Genomic DNA, 27,758 nt, shown 5'->3' on the forward strand with positions numbered 1-27,758 from the left:
CTAGTAGATATAACCAAGCTGGAGCATCTCTCTATCTCTATTTCTCTAGCTCTCTCCTCTCTCTGTCCCTCCTCACTCTCTCTCCCCCTCCTCGCTCTCCTTCTCTCTCTCTTTCACCCACCTCCCAGCATCACTAGAGAGATCCATTTGGATGCTTGCTGTGTCAGTTGATGATAAAGAAAACGAAGGTTGAAAGGGTGATAAATGGGTGTTGGAGGGGTAGAAAGGTAGTCAAAGAGGTGGGGGTGAGGAGAAGACGGGTGTGGGGGATGGAGAAAGAGATAGAAGAAAAGGAAGAAGAAGAAGAAGAAGAAGAAGAAGAAGAAGAAGAAGAAGAAGAAGAAGAAGAAGAAACGACTCCCTCCCACTTTGCGCTTTGTGTTGGAAAGTGATATTATTGAATCTGGTCACAGAATATTTTTCACTGTTAGTTTCTCTGAGAAATAAATATTCATGATGTTGCTGCTATTGTCTCACCCCCACTCGTCCCCTCCTATATCACACTCCGCATCCCAGCCGCCCCCACCCCCCGCTTCATCCTCTGGTTATCTACATAATACATATTCCTCTCTTTCTTCTTACTCACTGTCCATATTTTTAAACAAACTTCTCTGTCCTATCTTTTCTTCTGTGTGTGTATGGTATGCATGTGTGAGTGTGCACGTGAGCATGTATCCATGCATGTATGAGCATGCATTGATATATATATATATATATATATATATATATATATATATATATATATAAATATATATATATATATATATATATATATATATATATATATATATATATATACATATATATATATATATATATTTATATATATATATATATATATATATATATATATATATATATATATATATATATATATATATATATATATATATATATATATATATATATATATATATATATATATATAAATATAAGGGCAGTTAGCTGGCAGAATTGTTAACACGCCAGGAGAAATGCTTAGTGGTATTCCGTCTGCCATTACGTTCTCAGTTCAAATTCCGCCAAGGTCAACTTTGCTTTTCATCGGGGTCGATTAAATAAGTACCAGTTATGCAATGGGGTCGATGTAATCAACTTAATCCTTTTGTCTGTCCTTGTCTGTCACCTCTATCTTCAGCCCCCTATGGGCAATAAAGAAATATTTATGTATGTATGTTTGTATGTTTTATAAATATATGTATGTACATTTGATGTATGGTTATGTGCATGACTACATGGAGCATGTATGATCATGAAAGTATATATATATATATATATATATATATATATATATATATATATATATATATACATACATATATATATCTATCATCATCATCATCATCATCGTGTAATGTCCGCTTTCCATGCTAGCATGGGTTGGACAATTTGACTGGGGACTGGTGAACCAGATGGCTGCACCAGGCTCCAATCTGATCTGGCAGAGTTTCTACTGCTGGATGCCATTCCTAATGCCAACCACTCCGAGAGCGTAGTGGTGGTGGTGGTGGTGGTGGTGGTGGTGGTGGTGGTGATGATGATGATGATGACAATGACGACGACAACGCTGATGATGATGATGACAACACTGATGACGATGACGATGATGATGTTTTGTGGAGGGGTAGATATCAACAAACAAATATACACACTTTAGCGGGTCTGTCCCTCCCTTTATCCCTAACACTTGACACAAAGCCCTTCCCTATTCTCTGTCCCATCCATTCTACACAAATATACACATTTCCTATTAAACTGCATGCTCTAGTGGTTACGGATGTTCAGCTCATGATCATAAAATTGCAGGTTCGACTCCTGAAACCAAGCAGCACATTGTGTCCTTGAGCAAGGAACTCGACTTTCACATTGCTCCAATCTGTCCATTCAGCTACATATAAGTGCCTGCTGAATGCTGCTGTAGCTCTCTTCTCCTTCCAGCTGTTGCCTCTTAGATATGCCACAGGGTCAAGAACGAGGGTGTCCATGTTTGTTTGTGACTATTTAAACACTGAAAACAATCAGCAATGACATGGTGTGTTAGCAAGCCATATTCGCTTGGAAGTGACAGCTGGCTGTACATCCTCTCTTTCTCTCTCTCTTTGTCTTTCATTTGTCTTCTCTTTCGTTCAATGCTGGGAGAAAGACTGCATAATGTGCTCAAAGAAGCATTATGTTCTACATGTAATCACATGTGTCACAGTTAAGCTGCGAGTCATAAGGGCGGCAACTAAAGTTTAGACAGAAGGATGAGGTGAGGTGAGAGGCCAGGCTCGAAGGGAGACAACTGGACTACCTCACAGCAAACTGTGAAACTGGTGGTGTGGAGGGACACACACATACAGATATATACACACACACACACATATACATACACACACATACATACACATTTACATACAGACAGACAGACAGACATAGAAAGAGAGACGCAAAGAGAGGCAGAGAGAGAAAGAGAGAGAGAGAAAAGAATGGGTATTATATCCACTTGAAGGGATTAGTTAAGAAAAGACATACAGGTAAAGAAGAGAACAGATGTAGAGAGGTAATAGCCCCTAAAAGGGCTTATTTGGGGATGAAGGTTTTATAATCAGAAATTTCATGGTAAGTGAGAAGGATCTCATATCAGTCTGAACAACAGGTTATTTCATTATTCAATCCATGGAATCATCAATCCATTTTATAGTAGTATAAGAGTTTCAATATTCTACAGACGCTTGTATCTTTAACGTAACTCTTACACAGAAAAACCCTGATTATGTGTGTAGTTCATGACAGGCTTTTTGAATTCAAGGTACAGTTCATGTGAAGGGCTTCTATCAATGATGCAATGTAGTAGGCTTGAATCTGGGACCTAATGTTTGTGAAGTGCCATGGTGATACATCTTTTTTAAGGGGACGAATTGCAGCAATTCATCTGTCTTTATCTTTTGAGTTCAGCTTTGCCTTTTGTCCTTTTGGAGTTGATAAAATAAGGATCAAGTGATCCAAGGATCAGTGCTGCTCCAGAGCCTGGAGTTTGAGGACCTCTGTTCTACAGAACGCAAAAGCTGATGTATCACTGACTGAATTGTACAATTAGTAGAAAACTCTGAGTACCTGACAACACTCCAGATATCAGGTGTCCAATCTTAATCTCTACTTGACCCAAAACTGAAGCTCCATCAGAGAAACAAGCTGTAGAAAAAAAAAAAGCCTGACAAACAGCAGCCATACTAAATCATCATCTGAAAATGCTGGAGCCTCAGGGTGTGTCACCATACTAAACAGGGAATTGACAACAGATCAATGTTCTGGTCAGTGGAATGGATCACTTCCATAAAATGTGAAAGAGCAGATGCTCCAGTTAAGGCAAATGAAACTGCAGCAAGGCAAGATGATCACGCAGTAATACAGTGGTGCTCAACCATTTTTTATCTATGGTACTCTTTGATTGCTATTTTATTCTAATGGAACCACATAGCCATTTGATGTTTAAAAATTAGCGTTGTAGATACTTCTTTCAAAATTCCTATTTCATTTTCCACACACATTAAGTTGTGTAGGTTGAACTATGTAAAAGGAAACCTGACCGTTGCTTGTAATAATTACATCTAAAGCAATTTTGTTTTTCATTAACCCTTGAAATACTATGGGTTTCCTGTTTACCATTTTGCTTATGTGGAGCCAGTAAAATTCTTCAATTGACCTCAATTGAGAACCACTGCAGTAATACATGGCAGAAATAATGAAGTTGACAATTAGACTTCCTACTAACAGCCAGCCACCGCTATCATCAACAACAATTAATTTACTGAGATTAAGGAACATAACTCTTTTTCCTCTTAGCAGAGTTACTTCCCTTGACAATTTTTTTTCCCGCTATATAGATTACTATTGTTTAGTCCGAGGTTAGCTTTGGCTGAATAGACCTATGACCAAAGACGTTCTAACCATGACTACCACATTCTCTTTTTTTAAGATGATAGTGTGCAATCTGAGAGAAATTTGATTGCTATTTCTAGCATCATAGAAACATTTATAATTTTTCTTGAGGACATTAACAGTTTAAGGGAAGTTAGATGGCTTTCACGCAAGAATTGATATGGACTCGAACTTGACTTGTTCAACTGTCCTTACCAGAAGTTGAGTGTTCCTCTAAATTGTTACTCGACCTAAGAGAAATAGCAGCCAAATTTCCCTCAAGTTGCACCCCAATTTATTAAAAAGCAGATGCATTAGACAATGTAGTCCCAGCTAATTCCCCACCAAAATGATGAGACAATCCTGGTCAGATTGCCTTTGATCATCGGCTTGCTCCATAGGGGGTGGCCTGTTTCTAAATATCAACAGCAGGATGAGATGCTGTGCAGTATTTAATTTTGTTTCTCTACATTTTCAGGTCAAAACACACAGAGGACTTCACAGATAATAATTCTATACCAGTCATACACAAAGGCCAATTAACTTCACACAACCCCTTATCATCATCATCATGAAAATGATGATGATTTTGATCATTTCCCACGATTATGATGATGATATATACATAGATACATACACATATGTGTGTATTCATATATATATATATATATATATATATTTATATATATATATATATATATCTGAAAAAAAGGGATTAAAAAATTCAGGCAAATGTCAATAAAACACTCAGTTTTAAATGAATTTGCTTAACTAAATCAAATATATATTATTGGATATATTAATTAATTTAAATATGTTCTGCATCTAAATATGTTGATTCAACAGAAATGACCATTGGCTTTGTATGGTGAATTCAACAATTAAAGATGTGATTTTCTCTATCCATATCGTTATTATATATATATGTATCATGTAACCTCGTGGGCATCGGTACCATTTTCCTCTTTCTCCGTTCTTCCATTCTCCGAACTTTCCATCTTTCCGACGAAGGGCTACGCCCGATACGTCATACACACACTCTCTCTTTCCTTTCCTGAGCGTCCAATAATACTATCCATATCACGTCCTCACTTTGTTGTTTTTTTGTTATTGTTTTTTTTAACTATATATATATATATATATATATATATATATATATATATATATACACACACACAGACACTCACACTGTTTGACCAAGTTGATTTGATACTCTGTTACAAAGGTCATCAGGTACAATGTGTTCTGTACTCCCTCACATTTACTAACCGAGAACAGGCACAAGATCTCACATTTTGGCAATGGGGACCAGAGTTAATTAAATCATCCCCCACCACCCACACCCAGTATTTCACTGAAGTTTTATCATATCAATCAGTAAAATTGACCTCAGTAAGATTTGAACTCAGAACATTATCAACTGCTAAAAGTTATATTGCTTATCATCAAAATGCCATGAATTCTACAACTTCAACTACCCTTAAGGTATTTTTGTCCATCCATTTCTCCATTGATCGCAATGTCTCAACACTACTGATTTCTATCAATCTACCCACCCCCCTCAGGGTATTCTATTCACCCTTCTTCTTCGTCTGCCACTCCACCACCTGAATATCAACAACATATTGATAAGAGATTTTTACATAATGACTTCTTGCAAATAACAACAAATACAAAAATAACTTCCAACAAAATATTCTAAATGAATGGCGATCTCTTTTAATTAGTTTCATCAAATCTCAATTAAAATTATTCTAACCTCATTATCTATTCTAACCTCATTAACTGATCGATGCGTTTAGTAAGAGACTTACAGAGAAATTTCCTCAAAAGCTAAATTAACATTTGTATTCCTGTTTCTTCCTTTTTCTTTTTCTTTTTTTCCATCTTTGTTCAAATCTTCATTCTACTGGAAAGCCACTTTGGTTTAGGTTCAATCTTCTCAAGAAACACCACAAACTGACAGCTGCAATTCAGGCAACAGTCGTTTTGTCTTTTGTTGTTTTTTTTTTCATATACAGTATTAAAAAATCAATATTGTGAGAAACATATTTAAAACCTATTATTGTTGTTGTTGATTCTGTTAGATTTTATTTTTATTTTTCTTGCTCTTACAGCACAACTTGAGCACAGCTGTGTATATTGAACATGCACAATGTTTTTGTTGTTACCTTTTAGTTGTATTCAAAGCACTTTACGTAATCTGTGTGCAATTCCAAGCACTGTATAATAGTGTATGCGCATATGTCCCACAATTTTAGTTATGTAATGTATGTGATGTACCTGTATATTATTTTCTGCAAATTATGTATGTATGTATGTGTCTCTTCTATTTTTTAATTATTATAAATCTTCCACTGAGGAGGGAGCCAGTTTCCAACAAAGATTCAAGGTTCCATCTTTGGGATGTAGTTAACACAGACGAATTCACATTTGGAACTTGAGAAAAGTTTTGCATATTTTTACTGTTCCACTCACAGATTGCACTTGTAATCTGTGTGTGTGCGTGCAGCTAGTTTGCATTACTAGTTTCAATCTGTATTAGTGTGCTGTGTAGGAGGAGGATAAAAAGAGAGAAAATGAGAACTTGAGAGAGAGAGAGAGAGAGTGCGTGTGAGAGAGAGAGTGTGTGTGTGTGTGAGAGAGAGAGAGAAAGATATCTTGGCTGCTTCTTTGCATCTTTGTTTATTTTCTCCATCTTCTTTTTCTTCATTACAATCTTAGCATCATCATCATCGTCACCATTACAACTATCGTCAGAATTATCCTCCGCCCCCAACCCCACCTAATCTATTAATATCATCATCATCATTACAATCATCATCACCACCACCCTCATCATCATCATCATCATCACCACCACAACAACATAAAACAAAACCAAAGATCCAAAAATCCACCAAACTGTCACAGATATCAGATATAAACACTATTGATTTATAAATTATTGATGTTGTTGTTGTTGTTGTTATATTGTCTTAGAGGAGGTAAAAAAAAAGAACATTTCTTGCTTCAAAAAAAAGTCTAAAGAAATAAGATGAGAGTTGTTAATTCTCAATGTTCTGATGTTGTTGTTGTTGTTGTTGTTGCTGTTGTTGTTGTTGTTGTTGTTGGATTCTAATTTTCCTCCCCAGGGAAGATCTGAGAATGCAAGGTTGGCTTACATACTGCTAATTATCTCAATGAAATAAATATAAATAAATGAATATATTATAATAAATAGATGAATATAATTAATCAATGAAGAAGAAGAAGAAGAAGAAGAAGAAGAAGAAGAAGAAGAAGAAGAAGAAGAAGAAGAAGAAGAGGGAGGAGGAAGGAGGGGTGGAGAGGGGAAGGAGGGAAGTTGGAGAGGAAGGGGGGAGGAGAGGGAAGGAGGAGGCCAAGGACAACTACAACTAGGATTGATTTAGGCACAAGGCCATAATTTGAGAGGAGGGGTTTCAGTTCAATTCTGCCAGTCTGCTGCCATAATGATAATGTTTGGTTCAAATTTTGGTACAAGGCCAGCAGTTTTAGCAGGAAGGGTTAGTCTTTGAGAGGCACTTTATTTTATCAACCCCAAAAGGACAGTTGATTTCAGTTGGATTTGAACTCAGGACACAAAGAGCCAGTGGAAATACCATAAGGCATTTTGATCAATGCCCAAATGATTATTTCCACAAAAAAAAATTAATTAGCAAATAATTTCCCCCCCCCCACCTCTCTTCTTCCCAATATAACAACCTGACCTACACACACACACACACACACACATGCACATATATATATGTATGTATGTATGTATGTGTACGTATATATATATATATATAGATAGATAGATAGATAGATATAGATACACACACACACACACATATATATATATATATATATATATATATATATGTATATACATATATATATATATTGATAGTGAATCTTATTATTTGGCGGGAAGTAGTTTATTGATAAACTGGACAGTGGTCTAACTGAACAGGGCACAAACCTAATTAAGTTTTACAGTAACCTAATTAAAGATGATATTGACCTAATTAAGCAGGAAAAATGGCCTCATTACACATGTGAGCAACTCAATTCAACTGAAACAGTACCCTAATGAAACCAAACAGTCGTCTCATAAACAAAATATTAATAACAACATTAAGTATGCAGATTAAAACAAAAAAAAAATTGAAACAAACAATTAACAAACTTTAATTAATAAAAAACACTAATTTTTGTTCGTCCTTTCTTTCTTTTCAATCTTGGTAGAAAATGAAGTAATTTCCTTCGTAAAATATATAATTATTACATTCCGAAACATGTTATTGTTGTTGCTGTGATTGTTGTCAATGTTGTTGTTTAAAATCCAGGTCAGCCCTGCCCACCCAAGCAGAGTTTGAGGTGTGTCTTATATTCAGAGGAGGTGTTTCTTATACTCAGGAAAGGTGTGTGCCTTCCATTCAGCTGAGGTGTGCCTTTTTGCTATTCGCAGATGCTTCTTTGACTGTGTAAAGGTGTGTCCTTTGTTCAACGGATGGAGTTTTCTTTCTTCATGGACGGAGTTTACTTTCTTCATGGACGGAGTTTTCTTTCTTCCTGGACGGAGTCTTTTAATCTGTGGAGGTAGTCTTGTACTGAGCAATAGAGTGTATTTTCACTCAGTGAACGCAGCCACTTCAGTTAAGACTGCGATGAGTGATCAGTATCCTTGCAACCGACAATATTCTGAGCCTCAGCAGGATTACAGAGTTGGGTGGCAAGGGAAACAGTCAGGATTTTGGTGAGAATGTCTCGCTGAAACAGAGAAAACAAAAGTTGTTCGATTACATCATGAGATATAGACGACACCATAATGCCATGTGGGACATAAGGTGTCATGAGATAGACTGTATGTCACCTTGGGCAAGTGTTTTTTTTACTATAGCCCCAGAGCAACCAAAGCCTTCTGAGTGGATTTGGTAGGTGGAAACTGAAAGAAGCCCAGTGTACATAGATATTTTATCTTTTATCTTTTACTTGTTTCAGTTGTTAATCTGTAGCCATGCTGGAGCACTGCATTGAAGGGTTTTAGCCGAACCAATTGACCCTAGTAACATTTTTTTAAGCCTGGTACTTGTTCTATTGGTCTCTTTGGTAAACCACTAAGTCTACTAAATCCACTCACAAGGCTTTGGTTGGCTTGAGGCCATAGTTGAAGACACTTGACAAGGTGCCACACAGTGAGCCTGAACCCAGGATCATGTGGTAGGAAAGCAAGCTTCTTACAACACAACCATGCCTGTACATGTATATAAGTATGCATGAGTCTGTGTGTGTGTGTGTGTTGTGTATGCGCCTTACCTGTTCGCTAATCGGAGGAGGTAAAGGCATGTTCCCCAACTGCAGCACTGTCACATTCCCTCCGCTGTCACCGACCAACAGACACTGCAAATAAAAATACAAGGACCAGCATTGTAACACATCATTACACACACTTATAATCACTACTACATCTACAAATGCTATCACCACCATCATCCTCCCCACCACCACCACCACCGCCAACATCACCACCACCGCCACCACCACCACCACCAGCATCACCCTCACCACACCAACATCATACCCACCACCATCATCATCACCACCACCACCATCATGCCCACCACTACAATCAACATAATCACTACCACCACCACCACTACAATCAACATAATCACTACCACCACCACCACCACTACTACTAAAGTAACAAAAAATCATGACATACCTCTGAATTTTTGGCAAAAGACACACAGGTAGGTGCTATAGGTGTATTGGTGCAGGAGAGAGGAGAGTAATGAATGATGGGATCCAATCTGTGAAAATAAATAAGAACTTCATATATACAGGTGCAGGCATGGCTTAACAGAAATAAGTACTAAAATTCTTCAAGGTGGTGCCCCAGCATGGCCACAGTCTAATGACTGAAAGGATAAAAAGTAAAAGATAACAATAGACATAAATAAATTCCGGCAGCACCTAACACTATATTAATCTCAAATTTTTGCACAAAGTCAGCAATTTCAGGTGTCGGAGATAGTCAACCCCAGTACTCAACTGGTACTTATTTTATCAACCCCAAAACCATGAAAGGCAAAGTTGACCTCGGCGGAATTTGAACTCAGAACAAAATACCACTAAGCATTTCACCCGGTGTGCTAACGTTTCTTATTTCTTTATTGCCCACAAGGGGATAAACAAAGAGGGAACAAACAAGGACAAAGGGATTAAGTTGATTACATCGACCCCAGTGCATAACTGGTACTTATTTAATCGATCCCGAAAGGATGAAAGGCTAAGTTGACCTCGGCAGAATTTGAGCTCAGAACATAGTGGCAAATGAAATACCGCTAAGCATTTCGCCCGGCGTGCTAACGTTTCTGCCAACTCGCTGCCTTATTGCAAAATAATATTAAAACAACTTACATATCCTGACTCAAGTCCCAAACTTCAACTTCATCATGGTTAACACAGGCAAAAACTGTTGATGATGTTGGAGACCATGCCACCGAATACACTGTTTTCTGTAATGTATAAAATAATGCATATTTTCTGTAATAATATAGTAACATTAATATGAGAGTGTGTACATGTATGAGTGTGTATATTTATGTTGCAAGTTACTTGGTTACCCTACCAGTGCTGGCAAAAAGCATCCAGTCCACACTGTAAAGTGGTTGGCATTTGGAAGGGCATCCAGCTGTAAAAATCATGCCAAAACTGACCTCGCCTGTGCTAATGCGACATAAAAAGCACTGAGTCCACTCTGCGGAGTGGTTGGTGTTAGGAAGGGCATCCAGCCATAAAAACCCTGCCAAAACAAACTCAGTAGCCTGGGGTAGTCTTCTACCTGGTCAGCTCCTGTCAACTGTCCTACCCATGCATGCATGGAAGATGGATGTTAAACGATGATGATGACGACGATGATCCTTATATACTTTACTCAAGTGAACGGATGTGGCTGAATGGTTAGGGCATTCAGCTCACTATTTTAAGGTCATGAGTTCGATTCCCGGCAGTGCATTGTGTCCTTGAGCAAGACACTTTATTTCACATTGCTCCACTCCACTCAGCTGGCAAAAATGAGTAGGACCTGTAATTCAAAGGGCCGGCCTTGTCACATTCTGTGTCATGCTGGATCTCCCGGAGAACTACATTAAGGGTATGCATGTCTGTGGAGTACTCAGCCACTTGCACGTTTAATTTCACAAGCAAGCTGTTCCATTGATCAGATCAACTGAAACCCTTGTCATCATAACCAATGAAGTGACAATCATTTATATACACAGGGTGTTTGAACTAAATTTGACAGTTTATATAAAAAAGGAAAAGGAAACACAACATCCCGTTCAAAAAAAGAAAAGAATTTAATAAAATCAAAAACAACCAAAAAGACATGGCTGGGAGATAAGAGTTTGCTCAAAGAAGATACTCTCAGCTTCCACTACAGCCTCAAGACAGCTCCAGAACCAGGCACATGCATTCCTCACTGTATCCTTGGGAAGGTCCGGAAACACCTCCTTAATCTTGGCCACCAGCTCAGCCTTGATGTTTCAGGCAGAGCATTTGGTGTCTTTCTTAACTGCATCTCACAAGGATGAAAGGAAAAGCTGGTATCAGTGGGATGTGAACTTAGATCATAAAAAGCCAAATGAAATGTCACTAAGCATTTTATCTGACATGCTGTCAAGTTTGCAATTCAGCCACCTAAAGGAAAAAGAAAAATAATAAAAGAAAGATAAGACAGAAAAGAAGTTTAAAAAAAAGTGAAGAGATAGGCATGTTTACCAAACGAATGACTGTTTTCTCACTAGAAGTCTGTAGGTGTACTCTGCCTGGCCGTTCAGGTTTTGATTCCACAGCCTGAAATATGGAGAATTTGGTAATGGTCAGAAATATACCTAAGAATAAATGAAGAAAGTCTTTATAATGTGAAAGAGAAATTGAATAAATGCATCTCGAGATACAGATGTTGTTGTCTATCAGGAATTGGAAGATATTTTCTCCAATTGACCATTTATAATTGAATTATTAATTAATATCATTTCCAGTTGCCACAGCATCCACAGATGAAAATAAAATATGAAACTGTAAAGACTTACAATGGAAGAAAAGAACTTGAGAATTGGTACCAATCTGTTTTGGTGCCACAGTTTTACTGTCCAATCTCCTCCACCACTGAGAAATACATCTGACAGGAATGGAGACCATTTAATGCTATAAACTGGAGCCTGGAATAGAATATTGGAGAAGAAAAAGTATTGAGAGAGAGATGTGTGAGTGTAAGTGTTTATCATACACCTACACACTCTCACACACACACACGCTTACACACACACATCATCATCATCATTTACCATCTGTAGTCCATGCTGGCATGGGTTGGACGGTTTGACCAGGGTTAATAAGCTGAGGGGCGGCACCAGACTCCAGTCTGATTTGGCATAGTTTCTACAGCTGGATGCCCTTCCTAATGCTAACCACTCAGAGAGTGTAGTGGGTACTTTTACGTGCCACCAACACAGGTACCAGTTGTGTGACACCAGTATCTGCCACAAATACAATTCCATTTGGCTTAATGGATCTTCTTGTCAAGCACAGCATATTGCTGAAGGTCTCAGCCATTTGTCATATATATATATATATATATATATATATATATATATATATATATATATAACGTGAGAGAGTTAGGGGTTGGGGATTCAACCCACTAAGGGATAGTATCTATCCAGTATACTGCTGGGAGGGTACCCAATTATTGCTACACTAGTGCTATACTAAGTGCAATCAATGGGAGCGGGTAAAAGTGGAGGTTTTACCCCAAATTTGTATAACAATTAGAAAATGGAGGATAATATGCTGAACCCAACTACTTGCAGACGATGTATCCTGTTGAATTCATTAATTTAATTCATAGCAAAAGTGACAAAAAAAGAAAGAAAAAGAAAGAAAGAACCAAAGCACAGGTGTCTATGGCAGACTATGTTATTTTGCCAACCTGGTTTACATATAGAAGTACAAAGTACATAAGGAATTGGAGGATGGACAGAAGTTAATCTTACAGCTGTTTCGGCCTAGTTTTAGCAAGCCCCATTCTATCCGAATATTCCTTGCCGGAGTGATTATCAGATGACATTTTGAAATGGGGTTACATGCCCGAACCGCTAGGCCTCTTCAGAGATTCACAAAGTGTTTCATACAAATGTAGAGCAAGAGGTAAAAACAGAGGTGTGGTAGAGACCAGAAGAAAAACAACAGCAAAAATAAGATAGAAATAAAAATAAAAAATAGAATTAAAATCAAAATCAAAATAAAAATAAGGGTACAGCAGGAAAAAAAAATAATAATAATAATAAAGAATACATAAATGAAAAATGAAGGTATAGCATGTGGGACATGCAAAAATATAAAAAAGATATATGTCAAAAAACCCTTAAAAATACAAGGCACACAAAGAGCCTACAAACATTATAAATAGATAGCTATAGACACTCCAATGCATATATATATAAACCAGGTTGGCAAAATAACATAGTCTGCCATAGACACCTGTGCTTTAGTTCTTTCTTTCTTTTTCTTTCTTTTTTTGTCACTTTTGCTATGAATTAAATTAGTGAATTCAACGGGATACACCGGCTGCAAGTAGTTGGGTTCAGCATATTATCCTCCATTTTCTAATTGTTATATATATATATATATATATATATATATATATATATATATTTTACACCAACAACTCCAAACTCACCATAACATTTAACCAACCTAGTTTACAAAGATCTCTTAAATCTATGGACTTGAAGCAACCATTCTTCATACAAACAACAGTGTCCTCAACTTACTGTGTGAGCATTGTAGGTGTCCAGATATTGTTCATTGTAGGAGAGAGAACATTTATGAATATGGCCATCTTCTGTACCAACCATGTAACTGGAAAGAAAAAAAGACACACTATAATATTGGTTTCAAATTTTAGCAGAAGGCCACCAAATTCAAGGGAAGGGATAAGATAAGCTGGTTGCACTCAGAACATAAAAACAGACAAAATGCTGCTAAGCATTTTGCCTGACTCGCTCATAACTCTTCCATGTTGCCACCTTGGGCTAAACTATAACAACAGTAGTTTCAAATTTTGGCACAAGGCCAGCAATTTTAGGGGAAGTGGTTTGGTTAATTACATCATCCCCAGTACTTGACCTGTTCTTTATCTTATCAACTCTGAAAGGATGAAAGACAAAGTCGACTTCAATGGAATTTGAAGTCAGGAACATAAAAAGCAAGAAGAAATGCTGCTAAGCATTTTCTGTAACACAGAAAGGTGTGGATAATGTATTCGTTTATTCTATTACTTCTTTCAGTCGTTTGACAGCAGCCATGCTGGAGCACTGCCTTAAAGGGTGTAGTGGAAATATATAGTCAGTACAAGGTGTTGATGTGGTTGTGTGTATGTTCTTACATGAGTTCATAGGGAGATGAAAGAATAAATTTAAGATCTATATATTTACTCTGTAAAAATATATTTTATTTACTGGTCAATGATGATGCATAGAATCAAATCATAGAATCTAGTTGAATGAAGTAATCTATGCAAGGAAGTTCAGAGATAGGAAATGCAGAAATAACAGCTAAGTGGTGGTTTTCAGTCATGTGGTGTAGAGAAATAGACGGACATAGCAATGACGTGAATGGCTCTGAGTCTAATCAACTATTAAGCGAAAAGCTGGGTTAGCAACCTGTTTTTATTGGAAATTTCCAAGAGAAACGCTAAGCTTCTTGAATAATTAAGAATCACGTCTCATGACATAGGTGCTGCGAGGAACTTTGAGAAGGGAGGTTACTCTATGATCTTTCTTGCAAGGGAGATCATTCAACTATTTAGCTACCTACACCACTACAAGGGCTTCAGTTGGAGAAATCGACCCTGGGACTTATTTTTTGTAAGCCTAGTACATACGCTATCAGTCACTTTTGCAGAACTGCTAAGTTACAGGGACATCAACACACCAACATCAGTTGTCAAGCAATGGTGAGGGGACACACACACACACACATACACAGATACACACACACACATATATATATCTATATATATATATATGACAGGCTTCTTTCAGTTTCCATCTACCAAATCAACTCACAGGGCTTTGGTTGGCCTGAGGCTATAGTAGAAGTGGGACTGAACCTAGAACCATGTGGTTGGGAAACAAACTTCTTACCACACAGTCACACCTGCACCTATTGTAGTGACCCTTTTAAATAGAAGACTTACATATTTGGGATGCCAGGTTCGAAACTAATACAAGTTCCACAGGCATATCTTGATATATATGTTTCCACTCTCCTCTCCCGTAACTTTGGACCAACTTTGGCTGAACGGCCAATACGGCGTAGATGCATCATGTCTGAAAAAGGGAAAAAAGGAGAAAGAGTAACAGAACAATCTCTTAGAATAAAACAATCAAATCGAATGTTAATGGCATGGCTTGAGTGGGTGTCCCTGGGGCAGCACTTGAGTTTACAGCCCTTTATTTCAGTGCAGCTTATATGTGCTTTTACAGCAGACCCAAAAGTGTTGCACCAGTGAAAATGTCTCCTGGGGTAGACTGTGCCACCTTGCCCCCCACCCCTGACTCCCCAGTTATGCTACTGTTGTATGTTGTTGTTATCAATGTTGAGGAAGCAAATCAAAGATGAAAAATGTCCTAGCTACGACCATCCCATTATTTTGCACAACTAAGACTCATTGTCCAATGTGTCCTTCCTTTCTTTTCAAACAGGATGTTTTCACAGAAATTTAGTTGTTATTTCCAGTATGTTAAGCCACCACATAGAAATTCTCATTGGTTGCAAGATTGTTATTATTTCACTACTATTTCATCATCATCATCACCATCATTAACATCTGTTTTCCATGCTGGCATAGGCTGGTTGGTTTGACAATAGCTGGCAATCCAGAGAACTGCCCAAGCTCCAACTGTCTGTTTTGGCATGGTTTCTATGGCTGGATGCCCTTCCTAATGCCAGCCACTATCTTAACATATTTTCAATCATCTGTCAAAATTTTAAAGTAATATTCAGAAATTTAAGTACTCTGGGACTTAATGGGTTAATTTTCATATTTTCTCCTGTTCCACTACAAACCAAAAATTATTCTTAACAATTATTCTGTTATTGCTCCAAGAAATTTGCATGATTTCTTCTTTCTCACCCCCTCTAATAAAAGAATATCAAACACACCCACCAGTACATTCAAATCCTTTGAGGATTGCCCAAGAGCTGATCCGACCATCTTTGGATATAGAGATGAGATATTCCACTTTCTCAGACATCTCTGATCCTGAATCTCGTTCAATCCACTTCACTTCAGACACAGCTGCTGTGTGTCTGTGAGATGACAGGCTGAAAATAACAAACATTTTCTATTAAATAGTTGTTAATACCAAAAAAACAACACAGCACCCATGACTTTCAGAAACAAGAGCCAAGGTGTGTTCTCTTTGTGTTGTTGTAAAGCACAAAATAAAGTTGTTCTTGCCTTGAGTTGCAATCGGCAATAATCCCTCCTAGCATCAGATCACAGGAAAACTAGCCAGACCTCACATTTGTAACCATGTGTAAGATCTCCCAACCACTGGCCAACAGACCTACTCTACAACTGCTCCCTACACATATCTGGATCTCGTTGCAGACCCCATAAGAAAGAGGCCATCTTCAATCTATCACTTCCTGACATGATATCATGTCGTCCCGCTTCCAGTCCCGTCGTGATGTCACGCCCTCTCCCATCCTTCCTTCACACTTTGTGTGCCATCAGAACTCTGTGACTGTTCTGGCTTGCTTAGCAAAAAGTGGAATGTCTGTGCTCTGTGGTGGTCTCGAACTTCAGCACTTAGATTTTCACGGATTTGGTTTATCACAAGAGAAAAATGTGCAAATTTCAAGGATATTCACTTTTGTTCAAACTTAGTGGTATGATCTGCATGCAGGCTGATTAATCGATAAACAGGAACATGCACATGTTAAATGCACACTCAGTTGTGGTTCATTCATAATACTGAACTGACAATTCAGCAAAAGGGGTTCAAATCCTAAGACCTGCAACACAAACAATCAGGCCAGCTTCCTATCAAAAGATAATTACATCCCTTCGATCCACCTAGTTATGGGGGACACTGAAAAAAGGTCATGAAGTGCAGTTTTTCAAATACTTACCAAAATAATGGGGGAGGGTGTAAAACAAGGAAAAAAACAAAACAATAAACAAAAACCATCAACAAATTATAAAGACAAGATTAAAATATGTCTTACAAGCTAGTTTGGACTGGGGTGTTTGTCTTTAGTTTCATGTCATAGACTGCAATTCCACCATCATAGAAACCCACCTGGAAATAACAGACAGAATTTATGTTTATATACACTCCTCATCAATGCTATATGGCGATATGTGCATGTGTGTGCCTGTGTGGGGGGTGCATGCCTGTATGTATGTATGTGTGTGTGTGTGTGTGTGGGTATGTGTGCATCTGTATGTATCTGTGTCTGTGTGTGTATGTGGCTTAGTGTGTGCCTGTGTGTGGTGGGGTGAGAGAGAGAGAGAGAGAGAAAGACTGTTGCTCTTCTCTCTTCTCCAACACATTTGAAACTCCGAGGCAAATTAAATAAACAAATATTAGTTTATTGCATTGACACAAGGTTACAAATCTGCAAGTGAAAAGGGGTAGAATGAACCCTAGTCCTTATTTCAGTTTCATTTCTAGATCAACTCTAGAGAGAACCAAAACCACAGTTGATCCCAGGATGATCTGAACTCAGGATGTAGATAATCCAGTGTTTTACCAGACATTGGATATATTGCATCCAGAGCTCAGCTGCCTGGATCCGTTATCTCATTGTAACAACATGTTTCATAAACAAGCAGTAAATTAAGACAAGAAAGAAAATAAAATGATGGAGTGTATTTGGAAGACAATCAGCATAATGAAGCAGTCTGGGGTGGTGGTGGTGGTGGTGGTGGTGGTGGGACAAGGTTGGCAGCATCTTTTGATGCCAGTTCCATTTCATGTAAATAGTTCTTTCCAAAGTGTGAACCAATGCATAAATTATTCATGTGGAAAAAAAAAGGCATCAGTAAGTAATGCGTGGAATAAATTATCACCAGCCACTGGCATCATCATCATCGTCACCACCTACACCATCGCTGTTGTCATTAATGCTATCGTCATCATCATCATCGTCACCACCACCACTACCATCACTGTCGTTATTGTTGCCATCATCGTCATCGTCATCATTAATGCCACAAACACAACTGTTTATATTATGCTTATGACCACATCATCATAACTATCATTTCTATCTTCGTAATCATTATTTTTTTGGTATGGATTAGAAAGTTGTCCATATCCATATGAATTGTATGTGTGTATGTATATATATATATATATATATATATATATATATATATATATAGTGAAGTATATTTGCCATGCAGTTACTGTTAACACCTCGTTCAGAGATTTAACATATATATATATATATATATATATATATATACATATATATAGGCATGATTCTGTAGTAAGAAGCTTGCTTCCCAACTACATGGTTCCAGGTTCAGTCCCACAGCATGGCACTTTCTACTATAGCCTTGAGCTGACTAAAGCCTTGTTAGTGGATTTGGTAGATGGAAATTGAAGGAAGGCCATCATATATACATGTATATATATATATATAAAACATGATTTATATGTGTTCAGAGGCATTTGTAAACCAAAGTACTACTGTATTAAATGAATATGAGAAAGACAGGAGAAAAAGCACGATTTATTCGTGATCAGAGTTGTTCGAAAACCAAGGTACAACTGTATATATATATATATATATATATATATATATATATATATATATATATATATATATCAGCTAAACCCGGTTTCACCTGGCCTGTTTGGATGATGTGGAAATCCCATCCTCAGAACTTTCCAAGAAATCACGTCCTTGGAACTTTCCAGGAAGTCCTTGGAACTTTCCAGAAAGTAGCTAATCCTCGGAACTTTACAGGAAATCCTATCATCGGAACTTTCCAGGAAGTCCCATCCCCGGAACTTTACAGGTAGTGGCTCTTCCTTGGAACTTTTCCAGGAAGTAGCTAATCCCCGGAACTGTCCAGGAAATTCGATCCTCGGAACTTTCCAGGAAATAATTCTTCCCCTCCTACCCTTCCTTAGAACTTTCCAGAAGTATTTCCTCCCCTCTGAACTTTCCAGGAAGTTGTTCCTTCCACCTCTTCCCCTTCCTTTGAACTTTCCAGTAATTAATTCGCCCCTCCTTCCTTCAAAGAAGTAATTCCTCCCCTACTCCCCTTCCTTGGAACTTTCCAGGAAGTAATTCGCCCCCTCTTCCTCCTCGGAAATTTCCGGGAAATAATTTCTCTTCCCCTTCCTTTGAACTTCCTAGGAAGTATTTCACCCCCCTCCTCAGAACCTTCTAGGAAGTAATTCCTCACCATCCTAGAAACTTTCCATAGCAGCCAAATCTCCCTCAAAACTCCCTACTGTATTAATGCGACAATTCTGCATATTATGTAGTTTGAATGAGAAACTGTAAGGCATGTGAGCAATTGGTTGTGTTAATGGTTGAAGAAAAGGGAATTGCATTAGAAAAAGTTTTAATTGCTGTTGTCGGTAAGTATGGGGGTTAGGAAAAAATAGAAGAGGCATTAAGAAGTTGACGTTAAGAATTGCTTTAACAGAAAATGAAGCTGTAAGAATTAACAAGAAAATTGTAGTATGTACCTACCGCTAGAAGGTTTGGGTAAGTTATAGAGAAATCAAGAGCTGTAACACCTGAACGGTGTGGGAACACTTTCTCGGGATACTGAAACAGAAAAAAGTAACACAAAATAACATTAGTTATGGCTGTTACTCGATAATGTATGTGAAAATAATGCATGATGTAAACCCTTCATGCCTTCCGATTAACAGCCAAGAACTCCAATCAATAGGGATAGACACTGCATAAAATGAGAGACCGCTTCTGGTGAAGATCACAAAAATGAAGTTTTGGACATCCATGATGCTTATATCCAGTCTCAATGTTGATGAAGAGGACTGTCTTTGGGAGCCAGTTATCTGGCATCTGAATCACATAGCCAACCCAGCAGAAAAGATGATGAAGGATGAATACCACAAATATTTACATCCCAGCCCTCAGTTTTCCAGCTATTAAACAACTGTAGTAGAATAACACCATGGAATAATGTTAACCTGACAGTACTAGTATTAAAGTCAAGCAATGTTTGAGGATATACAGCATGTAAGCTAGAATAATGGAGTGAACCGTAAAGCATTTTCAGTCCAGTGAAACTGAAATTCATAATGAAAAGCTATTAACATTAATGAAAATTTTTTTAAGAAAGAGAAGGGAGAGAACTCAAAAAATTTCAATTTGAACCTCCTTACCTCAGGATTTTTCATGGACCAGCAACATGCAAGGCCATTCTTCTGGATCTTGAATTCAAACTCTCCATATCCGACAGCAATGAGATCCTTTGAAACAAGAGAGTAAAATGACTTGTTAGTAGAGATTATTTCCATAGTGCTGCTTTATATTTCTTGCCACTTACTACAGTTATATGAGGTACATTCTAGAAAGTGTGACATTTTTGTTAGTAGAGGCAGTTATAACTGTCCCAGATTATTGTAATTTTAGTATATCATTCTCTCTTTTTCACCCTTTCAAAGCCTAGCCAAGCTCATGGGCCCGGTTTCCTGGTTTCTATGATATACGTGTTCCCCCCCCCCCCCCGCCAGCTGGATGGGATGCCAGTCCATCACAGCATTACTCAAGAAACAGGAAGAAAGAGTGAGAGAAAATTGGGGCGAAAGAGTACAACAGGGGTTGCCGCCACCCCCTGCCGGAGCCTTGTGGAGATTAGGTGTTTCACTCAATAAACACACACAACGCCCGGTCTGGGAATCGAAACCGCGATCCTCCGACCGCGAGTCCGCTGCCCTAACCACTGGGCCATTGCGCCTCCACAGTATATCATTACAATACATCTAATCAGCTGACCTACCAACTTTTGATATTCTATACTGAAGGCAACGGCTATAACAGCACTTTGAACACACCCTACAAAACACTGCTTGTTACAGCTGACCAGTTTGTAGGATGCAGTCAGGACATGAAGACAATTTGGAAGCACACTAGGCAATGAAGTTTTGTGTTGAACTGGGCAAAAATGCGAGAGAAACTTATGAAATGTTCCAGACTGCTGCTTATGGATTAACTTGTATAAGCTGAACATTTGTTTGTTACTGGCATAAGAGGTTCGAGGAAGTGGGAGATGACGAGGGGTGTGAGGAGGAGAGGGATGTCACAACATCAGGAGTGATTAAGAAAATTCACAATTTTCCGGATAAAGACTGTTGTGTGTCGATAAGGACAATAAGCAAACGGTTTGGAGTTGGTGTGGTATAACTGTAGACAGAATTATTTATGAAGATGTGAACATGTGCAAAATCTGTGCAAAGATTGTTCCCAGTGACAAACAGAAGGAAAGACATGTTGGTGACAGCAGGGAGATAGTTGAGCTTATTATCTCCTACACCATTTTGGTTTCAAGTCCTGCTGCATGGTACCATAGGCAAGTGCCTTCTACTATAGCCTTGGGCCGACCAAAGTCTTGTGAGTGGATTTGGTAGAAGGAAACTGAAAGAAGCCCTTGTTTTCACCTTTTCGATATCAGTGAAGAATTTCACTGGAAAAGTATATATAAGATTGCCAAGAATTTATCTCTCTCATCAAAGATCAGTGGCTATCGGACGCTGACAAAGGGAAATAACCCTGAAACCTGGGTCCGTTCGTGCTACAGATCATGATGGGAAGGATAACTTCCCTTGGCAAACAGGACACAGTAGTGTGTCGATAAGCCAGCTGGAGATGTCCTCCTGGGGCTAAAAGCAACAGTAACATCCACCCCTAGGGGTCAGCCACACTTAAGTGGCAATATACTACACTTCATCGTGCAGTTACTGTTAATACTTCATTTAGAGAATTAACATATATATATATATATTTGTGCATTTGTGTGTGTATGTGTGTGTGTGTGTGTGTGTGTGTTTGTGTTTGTCTCCCACCACTACTTGACAGTCAGTGTTGGTGTGTTCACAGCCCCATATCTTAGCGGTTCAGCAAAAGAGACTGATAGAATAAGTACCAGGCTTTAAAAAAAAATAAGTACTGATGTTGATTCATTCAGCCAAAACATTCTTCAACGAGGTGCCCCAGCATGGACGCAGCTTAATAACTGAAACAAGTAAAAGAATATACCCAAGTGTATATGCTAGTTATGATAACAATGATGATGATGATGATGATGATGACAATGACAACAACAACAACAATGACGGAGACGAGTACAACAGCACTGAAGAAAGCAAAGAAAGCAGTAATAATACTCACTAAGTTAGAACTGTTCCATGCCATACAGCTGACAGTGTGACCTTTGGTCAGTGGGCAGGTGAAGGACCAGAGTTTCTGCAAGTTTGGTGACAGGTCCGTTTCACTAGCAGATTCCTCCGCTTCGGAAGAATCAACACCTAGCGTATAACAGTTAACCGTTTGTTATAAAGTTTTATAGAATTGTGTGAAACAAACAAATCTTAACGAACCAAAATAATGATTTATCAAAGTAAATAAAATCAACAATGTATTAATTATTAGGAACAGAAGAAGCATTATCAATATCAAAGATCCAACTTAATACGGATACCTTTGCTTCCATTGCTAATGATTGATTTTTGATAAACCTGCTGGTTATTTGCGACATCGTCGTCATCATCACCATTTAATGTCCATTGTCCATGCTGGCAAGGGTTGGACAGTTTGACCGGAGCTGACAGGCCTGGTACTTATTCTATCAATCCCTAAGTTAGAACTGTTCTATGCCATACAACTGACAGTGTGACCTTTGGGGAGGAGGGGGAGGGGAGGGGGAGGGAGGAGGGGGAAAGAGGAGGAGGGAGGGGAGGGGAGGAGGGGAGGGGAGGGGAGGAGGGGAGGGGAGGGGAGGAGGGGAGGAGAGGATGGGCGGGGAGGAGGGTGGGGAAGGGGAAGGGGAGGTGGGATGTGGAGGAGGGAGGAGGGGGTGAGGTGTTGCGGATGGGGGTGGGGGATGGGAGGAGGGGATGGGGAGGGGGAGGGATGGGATGGGGGGAGGGGAGGGGGAGGGGAGGGGAAGAGGAGGAGGGGGAGGGGAGGTGTGAGGAGGGGGAGGGGGAGGAGGGGGAGGGTGGATGGGATGAGGGGGATGGGAGGAGGGGGAGGGGAGGATGGGGAGGGGAGGATGGGGAGGGGAGGAGGGGGGAGGGGAGGGGGAGATTAGGAGGGGAGGGGGAGAGGGGGAGGTGGAGGAGGGGGGAGGGGGGAGGGGGAGGGGGAGGAGAGGAGGAGGGGAGGAGGGGAGGAGGAGGGAGGAGGAGGAGGGGAGGAGGGGAGGAGGAGGGGAGGAGGAGGGGAGGAGGGGGGAGGAGGGGGGAGGGGAGGAGGAGGGGAGGAGGAGGGGAGGAGGGGGGAGGAGGGGGGGAGGAGGAGGGGAGGAGGAGGGGAGGAGGAGGGGAGGAGGAGGGGAGGAGGGGGGATGAGGAGGGGGAGGAGGGGAGGAGGGGAGGAGGAGGAGGAGGAGCAAGAAGAAGAGAAGCAACAGCAGCAGCAGCAGGAGGAGGTTTTATGAAGTGCATGAAATACTCACTAAAACTGACTGGTAAGTTGCGGTACTTGGCTAGTTTCGGTTGGTAAGTATTCAAATTGATTATTCTCTCCATCACGAATAGATCCCTTACAAAATTCATACTCTGAAATAAATATAAACATCTACTAAATATATACGTGCATATGGTATGTGCATGTGCACATGAATGTGTGCATGTATGCATGTGTACGTGTGCACCAGAACCGTAATTCAAGAGACCTGGTCACAGAGTCACTTTATATATATATATATATATATATATATACATACATATAGCAATGAGAAAATGGAGGAGAACATACAGAAGATTGCACTACTGGGCGAAGTGAAAGCATGCTATAAAAATAAAACTATTGCATCATCATCATCATTATAAATCGTAATTGAACCAAATTCAATGACTGGTATCTGTTCCAGTTCATCCGATCAAAGGAACAGCCTGCTGGTGAAATTAACGTACAAGTGGCTGAGCACTCCACAGATATGTGTACCCTTAACGTAGTTCTCGGAGATATTCAGTGTGACACAGTGCGACAAGGCCGACCCTTTGAATTACAGGCACAACAGAAACAGGAAGTAAGAGTGAGAGAAAGAGTACAGCAGGGTTCGCCACCACCCCCTGCCGGAGCCTCGTGGAGCTTTAGGTGTTTTCGCTCAACAAACACTCATAACACCCGGTCTGGGAATCGAAACCACGATCCTATGACCGTGAGTCCGCTGCCCTAACCACTGGGCCATTGCGCCTGGTGAAATATATATGTTGTATTTACCTGTAATATCACTTCATCAATTTTCACAGGTTCATCCATTGTTATTTCTTTGGCCAGTTTGGTAACTTTGGTCTGAGATGATATACTCGAATTTAGTGAAGACATCAAAGTGGATTTCAGAATGTCAGAACCTGAGAAAAACAATGACAGGGACACTGTAGACATTCATTTCAATTAATAGGCACAGGTGTGACTGTGCAGTAAGAAGTTTGCTTCCCAACCACATGGTTGGGCTACAGTAGAAGACATTTGCCCAAGGTGCTACACAATGAGATTGATGGTTTTGATTTACTGTCAGGTGACTTTTGGCCAACCCTGTATATATGACAGACATCTTTCCGTTTCCGTCTACCAAATCCACACAAAAGGCTTTAGTCGGACCAAGAATATATTAGAAGACACTTGACCAAGATGCCATGCAATGAGACTGAGCCCGGAACCATGTTATTGGCTTCTTAACCAGTTGTTGTTGCTGTTTGGTTTCAGGTCAACCTTGACCAAGCTGACTTATGATCAGTTAAGTTCTAACTATGACCATCCAGTCTTTAAATACTATAAGTGACTACATTATCCAACGTTATCTTTGTTTACTAATACAGTAATTTGAGGGGTAATTTAGCTGCTATTTCTAACAAGTCAAACAACTTCATAGAGGCTACCTTGATTTAGTTTGTGCTCAGTTCTTTCGCCATCTGAAAATTTTCCCTTACAAGGGATAAGGCAAGGAATGACTGCTTCTATAATGAAACCTTTGTTTTGTTTTGTAATTATTTAGGTTTAGTATTTGTACTTTGGGTTTTGCAAACGATTCTGCCAGCTCGTCACTTTAATAATAATAATAATAATAATAATAATAATAATAATAATAAGCAAAACGGGCTGATTACTACCTAGATCAGATTCCAGGAAACCCCAAAATGGCTGAAGTTCAAAAAATAGTGCTCATGGGAACTGCCCATATCCTACGTAAAATACTGTCTATGTGATCTCAAATTTTAAAGCAAACACATAATTTTCTTATGGTTTCTTAAACATTCACTTGAACAAAACTGTACAAATACAAATATATGGTACCCTAGGCATAACACCTACATGAACTTCTAACTTGTTGTCTCTTGAGGTCTCTGGGTGAGACTTGGATCCAACTTGTACAAATGCAAAACAAAAGTCAAACATAAAATAATAATAATAAACACCTTTCGTTGTATTTCTTATCGTTTATCTATTTGTTTCAGTCGTTGGACTGCAGCCATGCTGGGGCACTGAAGGGTTTAGATGACACTATCAGTCACTTTTGCCGAACCGCTAGGTTACAGGAACGTAAACAAACCAGCAGTGGTAGAGATGAACACACACACGAGCTAGTTTAAATTGCTCTTTACCAAATCCACTGTCATGCCATTGGTCGGCCTGAGGCTATAGCAGAAGACACTTGTCCAAGGTGTCACGCAGTGCGACTGAAGTCGGAACCCTGAGGTCGGGAAACAAACCTCTTAACACATAATCAAACTGGCACCAATAAAGAAAACTATTTGAAATATGTAAAAATTATGTAGAAAATTTGTCATCTTCTACAATATTGAGCGCACCTCCAAACACACACACACACATATTCTGTTAAGTAGTAGTTGGTAGAACACATGTCAGCAATTCTTCGACTATTAACAAATAATTGCTTCGTTCTGAAGCGTAAATATCGTTGATAAAGCCAGGAAGATGAAGACAGTTCAAGTGTAAGGGAGATAACTCCGACACTAACGTCAACTGGATAAAATCTAAACGGAGAGTAACTGAGTAGAAACAATACGAAGACGACGAAGTGTGGATGTTGACCGTAATGATAGGAATAGAGTGTAGGATGTCTATATAGATATGGTGTGTAAGTGTTAAAGAGGACAAGACAACAAACGTTGCTTTTCATCCTTTCGGAGTCGATAAATTAAGTACCAGTTGCGTACTGGGTCGTTCTAATCGACTGGCCCCTTCCCCAAAAATTTCGGGCCTTTGCCTAGAGTAGAAAAAATGATCGGCAAAATTCAAAGTCTTACAGCTGTTTCTGGGATATCCCAAGGAATGGGATGTTCTATCCTCAGAGACAAATAGGGAAAATGAGAAGGGTACAGATTAATGAAACGGCAACGTAGAGGACAGGAGAAAAAGAATAAAGAGGTGAAGAAAAAAGAAGAAAGAGAAGAAAAAAGAAGAAAGAGAAGAAAAAAGAAGAAAGAGAAGAAAAATGAAGAAAGAGAAGAAAAAAGAAGAAAGAGAAGAAAAAAGAAGCATAATAGTTCATGGTTCAACTTTCCAATCGTGTAGATGTTAGTCCATAAGTCCTTAGATGACTTGAGAGATGTAGAGACAGTGATAAATAATTTGGCAGTTGTTGACTTTAAAAGGAAGAATAACGATTCAAGTGCTTGGAGGAATGACCTGTGTCCAATCAGGAGTACAATGAGAGTTGATGTGAAGAACTGAAAATAGAAAATTTGGTTCCTCTACCAACAACAATAGTATGGAATGAATGTGAGAATCAGAAGTAGTTGTGGATGTTGAAGTAACCAAAGACAAGCTACTCAGCGATATTGTTAGTCCACATGACTTCCTAAGGAGCACAGGGCTAGTTTCCTGGTTTCTTTGACAAATATATATATTTTCTGCTGGATGGGATACCAGTCTGTCACAGAATTACCCATTTTTGCCAGCTGAGTGGACTGGAGCAATGTGAAATGAAGTGTTTTGCTCAAGAACACAATGCATCACCCAGTCCAGGAATTGAAACCACAATCTTACTATCGTAAGTCCAACACCCTAACCACTGATGCATGTGCCTCTGCATTCAGTGATGTAGATGTCCTCAATGCAGGAAGAAATATAGCCAGAGTTAACAATTGAAAAGATTCAGAGCGTGGCAGAGAAAACTAATGTATTAGGAGAGGGAGAGAGAAAATAACCAGAGTAACTTAGGGGTGGGGAACTAGAGTAACTTAGGGGTGGGGAATCAGAGTAACTAGAGGTCTTTGTTGCTGATATGTAGAAGAAAAAAGTAAGTACAATCGATATGTGTGCAGACACCACCTTTCAGAATGACATTTGAGAACAGAAGTGGTCGAAAGGATAAGGGTTGAGAGATTCGTTGCTTTCAAGGAGAGGAAGAAAGGATGAGTTACTTGCATGTCAGCAAGAAGTGATGGATAGGGGTCTAGATTGGATTGCAGTTCACAGATGTTAGAAGAAAAAAACAATTGTCCAGCAGGTTTCGTTATAGATTTTGACATCTAAGGAAATATGGATGCTGTTGTACACCATAGGAGCACAGTTAACTCCTGTTA

At 39.1% G+C, this 27,758-nt stretch overlaps 1 protein-coding gene across 1 annotated transcript in view; it reads right to left on the bottom strand.

Moving 5' to 3' along the window:
• Positions 1-8,070: 8,070 nt before the first annotated feature.
• LOC106881549 (dynein axonemal intermediate chain 4) overlaps positions 8,071-27,758 on the bottom strand; it is a 28,836-nt gene continuing 9,148 nt past the window's right edge. The window contains exons 10-24 of the mRNA XM_089361851.1: positions 24,430-24,560; positions 23,660-23,762; positions 22,372-22,508; positions 20,367-20,453; positions 19,705-19,782; positions 17,215-17,288; positions 16,148-16,305; positions 15,176-15,308; positions 13,749-13,836; positions 12,006-12,134; positions 11,692-11,766; positions 10,330-10,427; positions 9,632-9,719; positions 9,223-9,306; positions 8,071-8,676 (exon numbers count right to left, since the gene is read on the bottom strand). Of these exons, the coding sequence (XP_089217977.1) occupies positions 8,563-8,676; positions 9,223-9,306; positions 9,632-9,719; positions 10,330-10,427; positions 11,692-11,766; positions 12,006-12,134; positions 13,749-13,836; positions 15,176-15,308; positions 16,148-16,305; positions 17,215-17,288; positions 19,705-19,782; positions 20,367-20,453; positions 22,372-22,508; positions 23,660-23,762; positions 24,430-24,560 (1,577 nt within the window). The 3' untranslated portion in view covers positions 8,071-8,562. The remainder of the gene's footprint in view (positions 8,677-9,222; positions 9,307-9,631; positions 9,720-10,329; positions 10,428-11,691; positions 11,767-12,005; positions 12,135-13,748; positions 13,837-15,175; positions 15,309-16,147; positions 16,306-17,214; positions 17,289-19,704; positions 19,783-20,366; positions 20,454-22,371; positions 22,509-23,659; positions 23,763-24,429; positions 24,561-27,758) is intronic.

Source organism: Octopus bimaculoides, chromosome 13 (assembly GCF_046866305.1).
Source record: "Octopus bimaculoides isolate indiv1 chromosome 13, ASM4686630v1, whole genome shotgun sequence".
NCBI lineage: Eukaryota > Metazoa > Mollusca > Cephalopoda > Octopoda > Octopodidae > Octopus > Octopus bimaculoides.